Below are 16,446 nucleotides of genomic sequence, written 5' to 3'. Positions count from 1 at the left end.
GGTAGATTCTGCTTCAAGCACATGTGCATTAAGTTAGACCTCAAAGGGCCTGATAATTCATTTTACCGCGGGAGTCACAGAGCAGTGCAGCAAAGACACGGGGTCCTAATCATTCTATAACTGAGGACTGGGGGAAGCACCAAGCCTCACACTCAGAACTTAAGCTCTGCTAACGGGTTTGCTTGGGGATGGGTTACAGAGCGCTGGATCTTTAAATGAAACCCACTCTGCTTTTGCTGTGGCTTCGCTCCTGCCTGGCCTTGAGTCTGCAGATCTCATGGGTATTCGTGGAATGCCAAAATACTGAGGTAAGTTCTGTGTTTGAGTCTCAGCTTGCATTAACATTGAGTAGGCCTCTGACACCCCTATTCTGGGTGAAGGTGAGATGGAGAAGGAGAGTTGAAGAAATCCTTTTTGACATCCCTATCCTGGGCTTCTGTTCCTTCCATTTATATAACTTGGGTTTATTTCACAGTTTTACCATCAAAGTATTTCAAGAGCTGATTACTGACCACCTGTGTTTGCTATCCCAGCTGTGGAGCGTCCTCTCCACAAGCTGGAAATGATCCCATCCCTCAGAGGGTTGAATGTTAGGCTTAAAATTAAGAATTTAGGGTCCTTGTGGCTCTGATATTTTATGAGTTTCTATCCTGGTCTTTCTTTTTAGCTATTGCCTTCAACTTGAAGTTTGGGAGATATAATTAACATTTGTAATCAATTACTCTCTTCCAGCAACTGAGAAAATTTCCTTTGTTACTCACCTGTGGGTGGAGTAAATTATTACTCCCATGTTACAGTTTAGGAAGACAGGTTCAGAGATCTTAATTGTGTGATATCACTCAGCCAACAGTATAGGGTTACAACTTCAACCTGTCTGAACAGCTATAAGGCCTGGACCTTTAAGAAAATTATTACTTTGTCGTGGCTCACTTTAGAAGGTGAGTTCATTACTTCTTTGCTATCAATTGAGTATCTGCTGTGAAAAGTACCATAGTGTGTGCCAAAAGATTTGGTGACAAGTTCAGGCCCTGCCCTTAATCAGTCCTTAGAGAAGACATAAAATTGCAATACAGGACAATGGCTACCATGGCAGAAGAAAGTAAGCAAGCAAGGTTCAGAGGTGGAACCTAGTGTTGAAGAGTTCTCTCTTCCTCAGGTGAATCTTGCAAAAATTTATTTATTTGTGTGTGTGTGTGTGTGTGTGTGTGTGTGTGTGTGTGCGTGCGTGTGCGCGTGCGCGTGCGCGTGCGCACGCGCATGTAGGGTAGAGAATGCCATGTACCTCTTTGAGACATAGTCTCTCATTGGCCCACTATGCATTTATTAGGCTAGAATGACTGGGCAGTGAGCCCCAGGAGCCCCTGGAATTTCTCTGCCTCCCTAAGGCTGAGATGACAGGGCACTACCACATCCTGAAGTTTTACATGGGTTCTATAAATCAAACTTGGGTCCTCATGCTTTGGGCAGGAGCAAGTACTTTATTGATCTATCATCCAAGACCCCAGATTAGTCTCTACTGAACAATTTAGTCAAAAAACAATTGATGATGTTTATATACCTGCTGTTTCTCTAGTTGCTGAGACACAGCTGCACCAAACATCTTACTGTCATGGAGTTAGCCTTACAGTAGGAAAGACAGACAATAAACAAAACCAGTGAATGTTGTGGAAGATGGAAACTAGGGTATTTACAGGAAAAGTAGAAGATAAGGGCATGGAAAGATCAAGTTACATTAGAAGTTTCTTGAACCCAATACTCTTGGGGACATCCCGACTTTGTATCAAGCAGAGCTGAAAATGATCTCCTCACAGGATGGGTTTGAGGTTATGCTTAAACTCCCAATAGGCTTGTCCAATATTTAGGTCAGAGAATATTTTCTCTGTAGCCTCTTCTTTCTTGTCCATTCTCATTCACTCTTCCTGTCTGTTCTCACACTGATGGATTGTCTGTCTGTCTCTCTCTCTCTCTGATTAATGCTAACCAGGATAAATGCAACTTTAGGATCCAAAACAAGCATATTCCTTATTCAGACAACAAGACAACAAACCAGGGTAGTTCTCATTCTCTTCCGCATTTCTTGGAACAGGAAATCTTCACTTCTGTTCCTTCAAGCTCCCTCTGCCTGGAAGGCTATGCCAGACTCTGCCTTAGTGCCTCAAGGTAACTACTATTAAGTGTTTATACCTCAAGCCAGTTCCTCAATCAAGCCTTTTCTGCCTCCTGGCTAAACCCCCCTGGCACTTAGAGTTCTTCACAAACTCCTTAATGACTATGAACTTATATTTGTATGTGCATTTTAAATACCTTTATGTCCTACTAGGCAATTAGGACACAGAATCTGTGTCCACTTTGTTCATTGTATTTCCCTTGTGTCCACCAGGGTATCTGGTAGATTATGTGTTCAATTAAATATCAGCCTTGGAAAACAATGATCACTGCTAATGGTTGGCATTCGGGAGGAAAGCTGGTCCTTTCCTCTCTGGTCTGATGTTATCTCTTGACTTCAGAGAGAAGAAATGGAGTTCATCTCCTGATAGTAAATGGATAATATAACTGTGAAAAGAAAATTCTGTAGGGAGTAGGAGTGGGTATGTAGGTCAATATTACAAAGGTGATGTGACCTACCTCTGTCTCTTTCACTCCTATTCTGTTTGAGTGAGGGATCCTGAAATGAAGAGCTGCATCAGCAAGGCCACAGACATGATTCTCTCTTGGCTGCAGAAATGATAAGGGTTCTGAGAGGAAATGGTGACCATTTCACATCATACAAGTGAACCCTGCCATGTTCCTTTGGCAGTTAGTGAGCCATTGGTACACTGTGAATCCAAGGATCCTCTTGAACCACCGGCTCTCAGAGCAATGTTCTATGTTTGTGCTGAGCAGACAATCTGAGACCTATGCCTGGAAGTCACTGGGATGTGCCCACTTGCACCCATATCTTTATTGCTCTTTGTCACTCTTCCCCACGAGACTTCCTTGAGTTCCTGTGGGAAGGGCCTGTCTTTCTGAAATACCTGCTTCCCCACAGCCTAACACATCACAAGTAAGTGAATAAATAAATTGGACAAGTGACAAGAGGTCCATCCCCTATTCCTTGATGTTTAAGATCCTTATGCGTAAGATGGCAAAAACCTAGTACTAATGAGAGTTTATGAAGATTGAACAGTATGATTAATGAACGAGAAAACACCCAGCATGGAGCTTAGCCAAAGCAGCTGACCAAAGTCAATCGTGTGTGTTGGTCTTATTTTTATTTTATTTTATTTTTTTTCTTTATCCACGACTTCTGACTTCAAGTCATCGCTGAACTTTGTGGCATCTTGGTATTTTCTAGACTTAATAGTACCCCAGTGGTTAGAGAATCATAAACTGTCTGTGCATGAGGGGCCCACAGTAGCGTTTGTCTACTTGATTTTTCTGTTCTTAATGTTGTCCCTGCATGTTATGCTCCATTTAATTATGTATCTCCAAAGTGAGCTTCTACAGTTCACGAGGGGCTGACTCTTTGTGAGAACAGAATCAAGTCTGCCTTGGCTGGTGGTCAGTTCAGTGTCTGCGTGCCACAGATATATCCTAGGTACAGAATATTCTTAACAATATTTAGTTCCGAGCCTATAGCAAGAATCACCATTCTATAGTTTGTGTCTTGAATATCTTCTAAAGGACCTTGCATTGAAGGCCTGGTCCCTTGTGTGGGCTTATTGGGAAGTTGTACAACCTTTTAGGGGTTCTGCCTGGCCAGAGGACCTTAGGTCATTAGTCAGACTGTTCCTTCTTCTTCTTCTTCTTCTTCTTCTTCTTCTTCTTCTTCTTCTTCTTCTTCTTCTTCCTCTTCTTCTTCTTCTTCTTCTTCTTCTTCTTCTTCCTGTCCTTTAGTTTCCTGACCATGAAGTGAACAAAATTGCTTCACAATGTATTCCCAGTTATTGCCCCACTATTGACACCCTAATTCACCAAAACCTCCAAAACAGGACTGGAAACTATGACTCCAAATAAGCCTTTTCTCTTTATAGGTGCATTATCTGAGGAGATTATATATATATATGTATTATTTATAATAAATACATAATATATGTAACAAATCTATATAAATGTGTATATATAAGTATATACATATTACCCATCCATATATATAAGTAGCTGCACACATAGACACACACATATTAATTCCAAGGCAGTGAGATATCTGCCAGTAGCTACTTGCAGCCATATTGCATCTAGAAGGGGAGGGCTTGTAGGAGAATGGATGCAACATTTAGGATACAGCAGGACACTGAGGATGAAGAGCCTGACATATCAAGTTCTGATTATAATGTATGAATCCCCCACATAGTACCTAAACCTGTGCTCCTTAGGACTGAAAAATATGGGAGCTGGCTTCTCTCCTTTTAGTCGGTTGAGCTGGTTTTTGTTACATGCTGCCGCATTTTGGATAACAGAAGACTTCAGTGTTCATCTCATCAAGCTCTGGAGTTTGTGGGCGTGGAAGAGCTTTGTAGCACTGCATGAACAGCTTTCCCACACAGCCCCAGCTTTCTGAGTGAGCATATTGCTTCACTTCATTTTATCTTTCCTGCTGGCCAGAACAAGGGCAGGTTATTCTTTTGCCTGGGTAGGGTCAGAGAATATTGATTTTGGTCACAAAATCCCAGCTCTTTGCATGATGGAGAGAATTTTCTAATTCAAGTCCTTGTCAGGAGCCATTTTTGTTTTGCATTACAATGCTTTGGTCCCCCAAGTGGAGCTGCTGATGGCCTTCTCTTTCCTTCCACACAGTGTAATCAACAGCAATTAATTCTAATCACAAGGAGACAGCGAGAATGAGCAGAGGATTAATTGGACAAAAGTAATCAAAATCTCCCTTAGCTCACAGTTAGTACCTGCATGCAGGGAAACGTGAACACGAGCATGTGTTGTGTACAAACACACACACACACACACACACACACACTAACTGACTACAAATGGTGTATTTTGTGTGAAGGAAGTTTTACTCCAATGAATCATAAGGAAGAATAAAAGATGAGTGTGCTGTAGTAGAAAAAAAAAATCAAAGACTTTGGAATCACAAAGATCCTACCACTAGCTAGGAGCTGAAACCTAGCTTTCTTATTTCTAAAATGAGGACATGTCACCCCATTTCAAAGTGGCTTAGAATATTAAGTGGGACAATGCATAGAAAGCACTTACTTTTGCAGCAGGACTCTTATAAATGCTAGGCTTCCTTGTTTTCTTATTAAATATCTTTTGTGGCTGGTGGAGAATGAAGGTCAAGAGTATCTGACACTCATATCATTAAATGTTCATGATCCAGCCTATCCTACCCAAATACCTACCACTGCCCTACACACACACACACACACACACACACACGCACGCACGCACACTTTCTCTCACTTCTTTTCCTGCTAGGTTTGTAAGTTCTGAGAGGGTAGCTTGGTATCTTGCTGTCCTCACACTGCCCGACACTTGTTAAACAATGAGTGGACATTCACTGAGTACCTGCTGGTGGAACCTGTCTCTGTTCATGTTCTCACTCCACTGTAGCACCCGGCACATCTGTCTTGATTTCAGTTAGCACTTACGCACTCTCAGCACTTGGCAGGTAGGGGGAAGAGGCTCAGGCATTCAAGGTCAACCTTGGCAACAGAGAGAGTTCTAAGCCAGCTTTGGTCTGCTTCAGAAAGCAAAATCAAAACTAGGACAAATCAAACAAAGAAATAACAAAAGAGTTAGGCTAGAAGCTGAGGACCGCCGTGACTGATCCCCAGAAGATCTCTGCCTATGCTGAGCCCTTCGACAATATTAGGAGCGTTTATCATTAAAGCATCTTGTGATCGGGACCCTGAATTTCTGTCCAGTCTCTCCTCCATGATAATCTTGTGGTTTGGCCATTCCATAGTGCTAATTAACCCCCAATGTTCCATCTAATATAATATCATTATGAAATCGTCTATCTGCTTATTCATCCTTTTTCCTTCATTTTTTCCCCTTTCTTCTTTTATAAAGCCAAGGGTTGTATCAGATTAATCTTATCAGCCCGCCACCAACCCTGTGATCAATTATGCAGTATCATATTAATTTTTATATGGCACCTTTGGAACTGAGGGTCACGCCATCTGACCTGTAGTTTCTTTCCCTCGGTGTATTTGAAAATGTCTCATAAGTCACTCAGCCACTGTGCTGCCTAACTTATATATCGCCATGCTTAGGGCATAGAGTGTCAGACAAATGTTACTCATATATGGATAAGATGATCATTCAAACAGATAGATTAAGCAAAGCAGGCTGCCATCTCTACTGTGGGTGGGTTTCATTCAATGCAGTTGGAGAGCTTCATAGAGAAAAAAGCCTGAAAAAACTCCTCCGCCTGCTTAAACTGGGACATTAGTGTTCTTGGCTTTGGGTCTCATGTGTTTTGGCTTCTGGAGTGGAGCTTACACCACCAGCTCTCCCCATTCTTAGGCCTTTAGACAGATTGCAGCTGCGTATTATCTCTTAGTACTTTACTTGTTGACTGTACATGTTGGAATTCAATAACCTCAATATCCATACAAGTTAAGTCTTTATCACACATGCACAATCTGTATTATGTATATCTATGCATGTGTATGTACAACAATACAAAACACAGGGAAATAGATACAGGTATGTGTACATGAATAAACCTGCATACCCATGTCTTCTGTTGGCTATGTTTCTTTGTAGACTCCTGCCTAATGCCACCAGATTGTTGGCTTGGTCCTTCTCAAGAACGTTCCTTTCAGTGGGGCAATGCCAGGTCTCCACCAGCAACACTCAGTCCTGGTTCTTTCTTCACTATGTTTTTCTCTTTGGGGGAAATATTTCAACTAACCCGGGATTATAGGCGCTCACAGAGACTGAATGAACCACCAGAAAGCCTACATAAAACTCATCTAGGTTCTCTGCACATATGTTACAGTTTTATATCTTGGTCTTTTTGTGAGATTTCTAACAGTAGGAGCAGGAGCTGCCTCTGATTTTTGTTTTTGCCTGATTTTGGGGTTCTTTTCCTCATATTGGGTTGACTGGTCCAGTTCTACTATGAGAGGAGGAGCCTAGTCTTATTATAACTTGATATGCCATGTTTCGTTGATATCCATGGAAGGACTATCCTTCTCTGAATAGAAATGGAGGGGGAGTAAATGGGGGCAGGGAACAGGGGAGATTGTGGAGGAGGAACTGGGAGGAGAGGAAGGGGAATTGCGTTTGGGATGTAAAAAGTAACAATAATTAATTTTAAAAAGATATGTGGGAAATAGATTCAGAGATTCCTGTATATGGAGCTGGCAGAACCCTTAGAGATCCTGAGCTTCATATTTCAAAGCAAGGAGGTAGACTCAGCCTCTGATGCATTTGTGCAGTGTCTTTCTCTTCCTCCTATTCACAGTTCTCCTCTTGTGAATGAGTAATCAAACTTAGATGAGGAACAGTCTCCTTTAGGAAGTCTTCCCAGACTCCTAAGCATCCCTCCAGAATTCTACACATATCTGATCCTCAGTGTTCATTTCTTTTATAATTTAAGACCAATGAAGAGTCAGGATGAACAGGTGGGTTTCCAGGTATCATTTAGGGGATGATAAGATATCCATAAAATATGACAACTCAGAGAGAGTTATAGTTATCAAAACTCTTGGCCAATATTTGCTTCAGAGAAAAACTGAAACTCAAAGAAAAAGTGTTGGTATAATGTTCTTTTGGAATGTATACACTTTACCCTTGTTCATTCAAATGCTGATTTCTCTCCCTTACTCTCTGGTTTCAATCCTGACAGTGCATTATGATACTTATTCTAAGCATCACCTGTCACAACTTTGTGTAAACATGCCAAAATAAAGCAACTAGCCACAATATTGAGCAAGGGAAAGAAAGCAAGAAGAGAGGGAGGAGCCAGAGGACAGGAAGGTGGGAGGCAGAGGAGGGAGAAGAGAGAGAGAGCTGGGAGAGCAGAGCTAGAGAGAGATCTTGGAACGACGTGGAGAGATGGACTGGATTTAATATATCACTAAAAACAAGTATAATGTGGGAAATCTAAATGTTAGAAAACTATGAGGGCTTGGAGGTCTAGGATGGAGTAACTATTGCCCAGCATTGTGTTCTAGATTAATTAAATAAATCACAGTCTCTGTGTGGTGATTTGGTTATGTAGCTGTTTAGGATTAACAGCAGTTTTACCAGAAGATATATCAATAGTAAATATTAATCACCACTTACAACAAGAAAGAGTTACATTTGCTTAAGACACCTAACTAAGAGTTGTCCTGCTGTATTTGAAGTCAAGTTTGACTTAAAAAAGTGGACACATTCTTGGTTATTTACTCAGTAATATGTCTTAAGTACTGACTCTGTGTCAGGTGTCCTAGAACATACTGGGATGCAAACACCCAGCCTGGCTGTCCAGGGTGATGGCAGGTGACAGCCCTCCCTTATGTTATTCAGTGTTATGTTTGGTCTCTGAGTCAAAGGCTCTTCAGCCTCACTGGATGACTTCAGCACTAGCAAGAACATAGCCAGCTTCTGGGTCTCTTCCTCTCCCCAAGAGCAGGCAAGCTACTTCCTCAGAACAACCCCTTTGCCTGCCCTGAAGTCTCCGGCTGTGCCCACTGTGGAAAGAAAGCCAAGGCTGCTGCCAAGTTCATTAATAATTTTGGCTTTCTGGAGGAAGGAGCTGGATTGCTTTGCTCTTCAAATATCAAAACATCCAATTAACACAGCTAATTAGCATCACCAGCAGCAGTCAAAAGAATAGTAATTTAGATGCAGGATTTCAAAGGTTTCCTAGTTGTGGGCCAAGGCCACCCATCTCTCGCTAATGACAAGGGTTCCTCACTTAGACAGTTCTACATCAGCCATCAATTAACCAGTGGGCAAAGACTGGCTTCTCCCCTTGGTCATTTGTCTAATCAGAACAGGACAGAGAAGAAAAAAAAAGGTTGGGAGAAGACAGAGAATGAGTAAGAGAGGGGGGATGGATGGATGAAAAGAGAGAGGGAGAAGAATATGAGAGAGGAGAAGGGAATTAAGGTGTATGAGGGGACAAGGATCTAGAGAGAATTCATAAAAGAGAAACACAGGGAGACAGAAGCAGATAAAGACTACATAAAATAGAACAACTCAGAGACACAAAAATAGAAAAGGTGGCATACAGATAAAAACAAAACAAAACAAACAAAAAACCTCACATCAAATACATACCTAGAAAAAGAATAAAATTTCTTAAAACCCACAGAAACGATGGGATGAAGCGAGACATCAGCTATCAGGGAGATGCTGTGGTGTTCTGATTTGTACTACTGAACTTGACTGTGGGAACTTAAAGTCTGATGAAGCTTGTCTGCAGAAGACCAAAATCAGAACTTGCCCCTCGCCTCTTAAACTGAAACTTCCTTGGCCTTGATTTCTCTTTTCAGGTAATCAGCCAACATCCCTCATCTGTGCATGACTTCCTTTGAAACCAATGCTAAGGCCTATGATGAACTGGATCTATTGTTTCCCTTCAGGATGACCAATGGCTTTCCTGAGTCTAGCTCAGAACTGACACTTGTGTGCCTTTCCTGCTTCTAGCTTTGTGGTCACTTCTGCGAGGGCTCTGGCCTCTTCTTGCTGCTATCCAATCCATACTTCATACTGTTGCCAAGACTGACTCTCTGGGATGCGTATCTGAACGGCACCTTTTCCTGACTTAAACTTCTGTAATGATTCTGCCTTCTATGGATTGATTCTGAGCACATCCGACATGGTGCTCAGAGCCTCCCTGGAGGCTCCGACTCCTTCTGCCTCCTCCAGACACAGCCCTGCTAGATGACATGGCATCTCTCTGTGTCCCAGCTGCCTTTGTTCTCCAGGTCCCTCCCACTCTTAGGTTCCCTGAAATACCTCCTGTATCTATATGGGGATGGGGTGGTAATAATAAGCTATGTAGTATATGCTGTACATAAGAACCTTAAGTTCAAAATACAACCAACTAACCACTAAACCAGGCAAATTCCTCTGCGGAAAGGAGTCAGCCATGAGTCCTCAGTGGGTGCCTTCTCTATGGAGTTGAGCTCCACCCACAGAAATCCATCTTTATCTTGCTACATATCCTTGCTTCTGGTTCCCTGTTCAGAAGTGTTCATAGTCTATGTGATTCCTTCACTTGGGGGCTGTGCAGGAGTGTCCATGGTATGTAAGTAGCTATAAAGAACAGCAACACTTATAGAGACTAGGGCAATCCCATCATCCACCTGGTCTAGGCAAGATGTTCCTAATCAGCATTTTAATGAAGACTAATTGCAACAGATGATGCCTCCCACCAGGTAGGGTGATGGCCACAGATGGGCACTATGTTAGTTACTTTTCTATTCTGTGGTAAAACACCATGAGCAAGGCAATTTAGGGAAGGCAGGGTTTACTTGGGCTATGGTTCAAGAGAGATAAGAGTTTATCATAGCAGGGAATCATGGCAGCAGGAACAGCTAAGAGCTCACATCTTGAACAGCAAACAGGAAGCAGAGAGAGCAAACGGGAAGAGCACACCGCTTTTCAAACCTCAGAGACTGCTTCCAGTGATATCCTTTATCCAGCAAGGCCAAATCTCCTAAACCTACCCAAACAGGACCAGCAACTGGGGACCAAGTAGTCGCAAGACAGAGAATGTGAGGGAAAGCTCATCCAAACCACCATAGAGCCAGGACATACCTAACTCTCATGGGAGGTCATGTGACATTCACACTGTATGTGTATCTAACGCTGGAGAGACTGAGGCTGTAGCAGCCAGCGCCCACAGAGGACCCCACGAGCATGCACTGACCTCCATCCCATCCCCGACTTGAACATGATCAGGATAGGAGGCTAAGATGGACTGATAGTCTGCACAAGCTGTGATTCCTCCCGAGGAATGGCGCCCAGTCTTTACTAAGTAAGATCAGGTCTCCCTGTTTCCTCATCAGACCGTCTAGCTTACAAAAATTAGAATTTGATTAAACTCCTGCTATTTTTCCGTGTGTGTGTGTGTGTGTGTGTGTGTGTGTGTATGTGTATAATACTGTATAGGTTACTGCAATAGTCTCATGCTACCCTCTATCTCAAGAACCTCCTCTTGGTTCATTATTGACTAGAAACATCAAAAGTGGCATTGTGGCATTCAAATCTATCACCTGGTATAAAAACGTCCTTTGTATAACCCTGTCATTCTAGAAAGGTAAGTTTCTTTTCTCCTTTCCTGCCCCTCTATGTAGTTCTGGCTACCCTGAAACTCACTATATAGGCCAGCCTGGCTTCAGTCTACATAGAGGCCTCATGCAGTACTGGGATTAAATACATGCACCCTGATGCCCAGCAAAGGCCAGTTTTAATGCTCTCAAACTTATTTTAGTGACTCACACTAAAAAAAATGTTCTCCCTATTCACCTCCAGAATTTATGTGCTTTTACCAGACTGGGAGAATAGAAGCTGCTTTGCTCTGTTTTCAACCTCGGTGTTTCAAAACTAGACACAATGGAGCCTCCACTGTAACCTCCTTAGAGGTTAACCTGGGGTAAAGTAGCACCACTTGTAATATCTCCTTCCAGGTCCAGAGTGGGTCTTTTGGGTGCTCTGATGTGGTTGAGTTTAGATTTTGAAACCAACGACCTGTAGATGAACTCGATACTACTGTGATAAGTAATGGGCCAACTTCGATGGACCATAATACAGGCTCCAATATCACTCTGGATGCTTCTGTAAAGGTGTTTTGGTAGTATATTAACAGGTACATTGACTGGCTTTGAGTACTATAGGTTGTTTTCCATAGTGTGATGCAATCATTCAAGGCCTTGGTAGAAATAAAGACCTGAATAAAGAGGAAATTCTGCAGCCTGTGGCATTTGCTATCATTTTCCCCTGGTCTCCAGAATGCCAGTTTATTTTACTGACCTCCAGAGTCACACAGAAATCTTTAAATTGAAACTCTCTCTTTTTATATTAATGTATGTTATATTATTTATATTTATATATTATATATAAACACACACATATCCTATTCCTGTGAAGAACTGTAATGTAGCCATTTGGTGCTATGCACCTTTTTCAGATTAAGAGGTGTCCATAACCCTTTGCTTTCTAGACCACAAAATGGAGTGTCTGCCCCTCCTTCACATGGTCACCACAGCAGGTTATTGTGTTCCTGTACTTTGTGCACACGTCTGTTTGGAAAACCTTATTATCATGCCTTTCCTCTCTAGGAAGTGGCCTGCAATTGCTCTGGCCCTCTTGTTCCTCTGACACGGCAGGGGTCTCAGAGCAGTCTAAGCCCACACTAGACCCCTTACTTCGTCCTTTCGGCACCTAAACATACTCTGTGGCCAGCGTAGGAGAGGTCGCAGGATGCAGTAGTGATGTCTAATTGAGAGGCAGAGCTTGAGGCTGCTGTGAACGCATCAGCTGTGACCCTGCAAAAGACGGGGTCCTCCATTTGAATGCATCCCATTGTCTTTTGTCCTGGCAAGGTAATAAAACATCCTTAGCCAGTATATTACGGATTCAAAGGTGACTTTCTGGTCTCTGCTACCATCTAAGCAGCTGAGCGGAGTGGTGAAGGTGAGGCATGAAGGAAATAGACCTGGAGAGGAAGGTGTACACGTGACCCTGCAGGTCGGTACCGATGACAAGTGCTCAGTGGTCGCACAGCGGTGGACCCCACGTGGTGCTAAGCCGGTGCCTCTCCACCTTTCAGAAAGAACGGAACTTGTTTCCCAGTCAAGGGAAAAGTGGAGAGATTCTTTGCTCCTGGGCGTGGACTGCTCCAGGGTGAATGCTCAGTGTTTTGCTAGAGAAGCAAAGCCCTGATGCCCTTGGCCTAGGGCACTGCAAAGCCTTCCTCCTCAGTGTGGACGCGGAAGTGCCAAGTTTCCATAGGCATACTCAGTGGGAGGCTCCGCTGGGAGGTCTTATTTAGTCCTCAAGCTCCCCTGGATCTTACAAGCACCGTGTTTCCTCTCTGGAGTCTGGCCTAGAATGATCATTTAATTCTTGGGGTTTCTGCCTCAAGGGTTCCTCCTCTGTAAAGCGATCCCATCCTGCTGCCAAGTTATGTCCCTTCTTCCTCATGTGCCCTTCTACTTAGGTGTCCTCCAAGGACACTCTCATCCATAGCCATATTTGTGTGTCGGCTTCTCCAGACGACTTCACAGTGGGAGACAAGGACCTTGCCTGACCACTTCCAGGTTCTTCGAGACGACTTCAGAGGAAGGCGCAGAAACCTCTTATCAAACAAGTGATGCCCATTATGAATAAGCAGTATCTGGTCCATCGGATTTCTGTGTGCTCTCCGGCTTCCTTCCTGCCTCCACCCACTTCTGTATGCTCTAACATTGAACCCATATTGTCTGGGCCACAGAAGACCCAGGACAACCTCATCAGGCCCTTAGGACCCATCACCGATTGCTCCTTGATCTTGTGACATATCTGTGAGTGAGAAGGACCTTAGAAACACTATAGTTCAGCTTCCTCCAGGAGACAGTCACATTCATTAGCAATCCCCTGTGTCCAGCACAGAGCTGTATACAGACGGGTAAATATCTGGCACTTTTCTCCTCTCCCTTTAAAACGTTTACTTATGGGAAAATGAAAGCCCGAAGAAGAAATGTAGTTACTGAGCCATGCCCTGACTGGCTGGCTTCTCCAACCCCCAGGACCATTGTGGATTTTTTTCCTAGCTCCTTGTTTCCTGATACAATCCTAATGTGATGTTAGGTTTTTCATTACTTGTGCCAAGTTTCTTTTAGCTCATTGATGGGTCCAACACAGGGATGAATTATTGTTGCTTTAAAGACATGGAGGCAAAGGCCAGTGTGACATGGTAGGGAGACGGTGAGCTTGCCTAACTCTCCAGTGAACACGTTGATCAGCCTCCTGGACCACCAGCAAATGAGCACCACGATGCTAATCCCTCTAGGATGCAGTAAATATCCCATATTATCATGCACCGTCATTGTGGATCTGAGGGTCAGTCACATTCAGTGATGCATTTGTTTTCACGTGGTACTTCCAAGCTGGCCTGCAGTACCAGCTGCCATTTCTGAAGGCTATCTGCCTTTATGATGAGGCTGTCTGCCTCATCCAGGTGCCCTACCAAAATGTTCACAATGACACTGCTCACTGCAAAATAGCCACTGACCATAAAATCTGACATTTGGAAGATTAAAGTGCTTTGGATTAGTCATGCACATGTGAAATCATTGTTCCTCCTTGTCCCATTCTGCAATCTATGACTTCTAGCAGAGTCCAGTAACTTCTACAGAGCCCAGTATCTTCCCCTCAGTAAGTCTTTCTGGTGCAGCGCCATAGTTGAGTGAAAAGCTCATAGTTACTTAGGAAAAAACAAAGGGAGACAATGTTCTGGAAGCAGGGGTCTATTTAACCAGAGCTGGGAGGTCTACTGACTCCCCAGGGGCAGTGGGGGCTCCAGGTTGAGGAGCCGTGGGACCAGGCAGACCAAGTCCCTTGGGTACTTGGGGAGCACAAAAGACAGAGCAGTCATTGTGGGGTCATAAGTTCTGCCTTTGTCCTGCACAAGTTGTGTGACCCCACCCCCTGCCAAGTGAGTGAGAACAATGAGCCAATACTTCCTTTCCTGAAAAAGTAGTGACTGCTTCAAATGGTTGCCTTGAGAGCTAAGCTAATGGAGCTCTTAGCACAGAGATTGGTTGTGCTGACAAAACAGCTTCCCAGGCACCTTCCTTATGCCTCAAACACTGTTTATTCCCACAATTCCAAGGACAGCATCTTACGTGATTTTTACTAAAATGCTTCACCAAAGGCAAGGGAGCTTGGGAGGTTGCCGTCTGCCCTCAGGGCACCGAGCAGACTCAGAAAACAGTCAGTTTTTGTATGGGAAAAGTCAAGAAAAGAAGCACCTTTGCTTTAAAGCTGACTGACTGTGGTACTGCAGGCAAGTTTCCATCCAGGACACTGGATGGCCTTTCAGCATCTCTCTGATCTGCTGGGAGCCCTATTACGGAATCACACAAAATTCTGCACTATGGGAAGAGTTTATCAGAAGCCAGTATGGGTATGCGGTGCTTATACCAATGCATTCTCACAAAGAGCCTGAGAGGTTTGTACCGTAATCTCTATTCAGGAGTCTAGAACCCAGAGAGGTCAAAGCGAGATGATTAGAAATGAAACCAGACCCATGTCGCTTCACAGCTTGCATTCCTAACTACCTGGCCCTGTACCACTTGCTGACCCTGCCTTTCTCTGCATCTGGTTAAGATCTATGACAGGCTGTGAGGACAGCTGAAAGGATGCTGTCTAGACACACCTGCATTACCCTGGTATCTAGCTAGACCTCAGACAGCTGTATGCTTAGACTCTATTTTAGGACTGTGCCCTTGGCTCTCATGAGGGGGATACTATGAATGACAGCCATGTGATGCACAGGCTGCCATTTGCTGAAAGAATAGTCATGAACCCATGGGCCAGAGACCACTCTCCAGGGGCTTCCAACATAAATCTCTTGGGACAGTGTCTGCTTAGGCATTTTGGTGCTGGGAACACTCCTGGTTGCTTTATGGCACTACACACAATTTTCCACAAATCATAAGTTAGCAAATACTTTCAAGTCACCGGTCTGGGGACAGACAGACCAGGGTGTGTCACGGGGCTTGAACTCATGACTCTGTCCTCACCATAAAACTTCCTTGTAAGGTAAACTATGAACAAAGACTCCCTGACTTTAGACACCCTCCAGCTGTCCCTTAGCTCAGCTCAGAGGCCCTTACCAGATGATTCGACAAGAAGCCCCGTGTCTTTCTTTGGGGAGGCAGAGGAGAGACTAGAGTATGGAAGGAAGTTCCTTCAAGGGAAAGCTAAGGTCTCTGCTTTCCTGGTATTTGAATGGTATCTGAATTTGATTCCAAATTGTGGTACCAAGAAAGAAACAAAGAAAGAGTGAGAGGTAGGCATGGAGGGGATTTTGAAAAGAGAAAAGTAACAGCAAAAGGCCTACTTTAGATGGGGCTGGAAGTGACGAGTAAACATCCCCCTGGAGCTGGAGTTGGCGCCTCACTCAGACACATTACTCCATTGGCCTCTCAGCCAGGTGCAGAGTCAGAGAACTAAGCAGCTTGCTCAAAGTCATCTCAATGGAGAGCCCTGGGTTTAAATGTGATATGAGCACCAAACCACTAACTACAAGATAAGGAGTAAAAGAACACAAAAGGGAAAGAATTGAAGCTGTGGGAAGCAGTGAAGGGGTTTGAGTAGTGGTGAAGACAAGGTGAGAGAGGGTGAGAGAGAGAGAGAGAGAGAGAGAGAGGCGCAGAGAGCCACAGGTGAAAGTACTTGTGTGTCTATGAGAGTCAAATGGGTGAAAAGACAGAAAAAAAGAGAAGTGAAGAAAAGAGTGAGGGAGAAAGAGGGATGGCAGGTGAGATGGAGATAGATGCTCATGTTTGCTGAGAC

General features: G+C 43.8%; 1 protein-coding gene across 6 annotated transcripts in view; it reads right to left on the bottom strand.

The window, feature by feature from the left end:
- Agbl4 (AGBL carboxypeptidase 4) overlaps window positions 1–16,446 on the bottom strand; it is a 1,227,056-nt gene that overhangs the window by 26,368 nt on the left and 1,184,242 nt on the right. The window contains exon 12 of one of the 6 annotated variants that reach the window (XM_060366141.1): window positions 1,959–3,880. The exons of the other annotated variants lie outside the window; for them this stretch is intronic. Within the exon in view, the coding sequence (XP_060222124.1) occupies window positions 3,873–3,880 (8 nt within the window). The 3' untranslated portion in view covers window positions 1,959–3,872. Of the gene's footprint in view, window positions 1–1,958; window positions 3,881–16,446 lie in introns of those variants that run through there. 6 annotated transcript variants of the gene reach the window in all.

The sequence above is a fragment of the Meriones unguiculatus genome, chromosome 12, assembly GCF_030254825.1.
Source record: "Meriones unguiculatus strain TT.TT164.6M chromosome 12, Bangor_MerUng_6.1, whole genome shotgun sequence".
NCBI lineage: Eukaryota > Metazoa > Chordata > Mammalia > Rodentia > Muridae > Meriones > Meriones unguiculatus.
The sequence above is the reverse complement of the archived record's forward strand: the minus strand, read 5'-3'. Positions and strand labels throughout refer to the sequence as shown.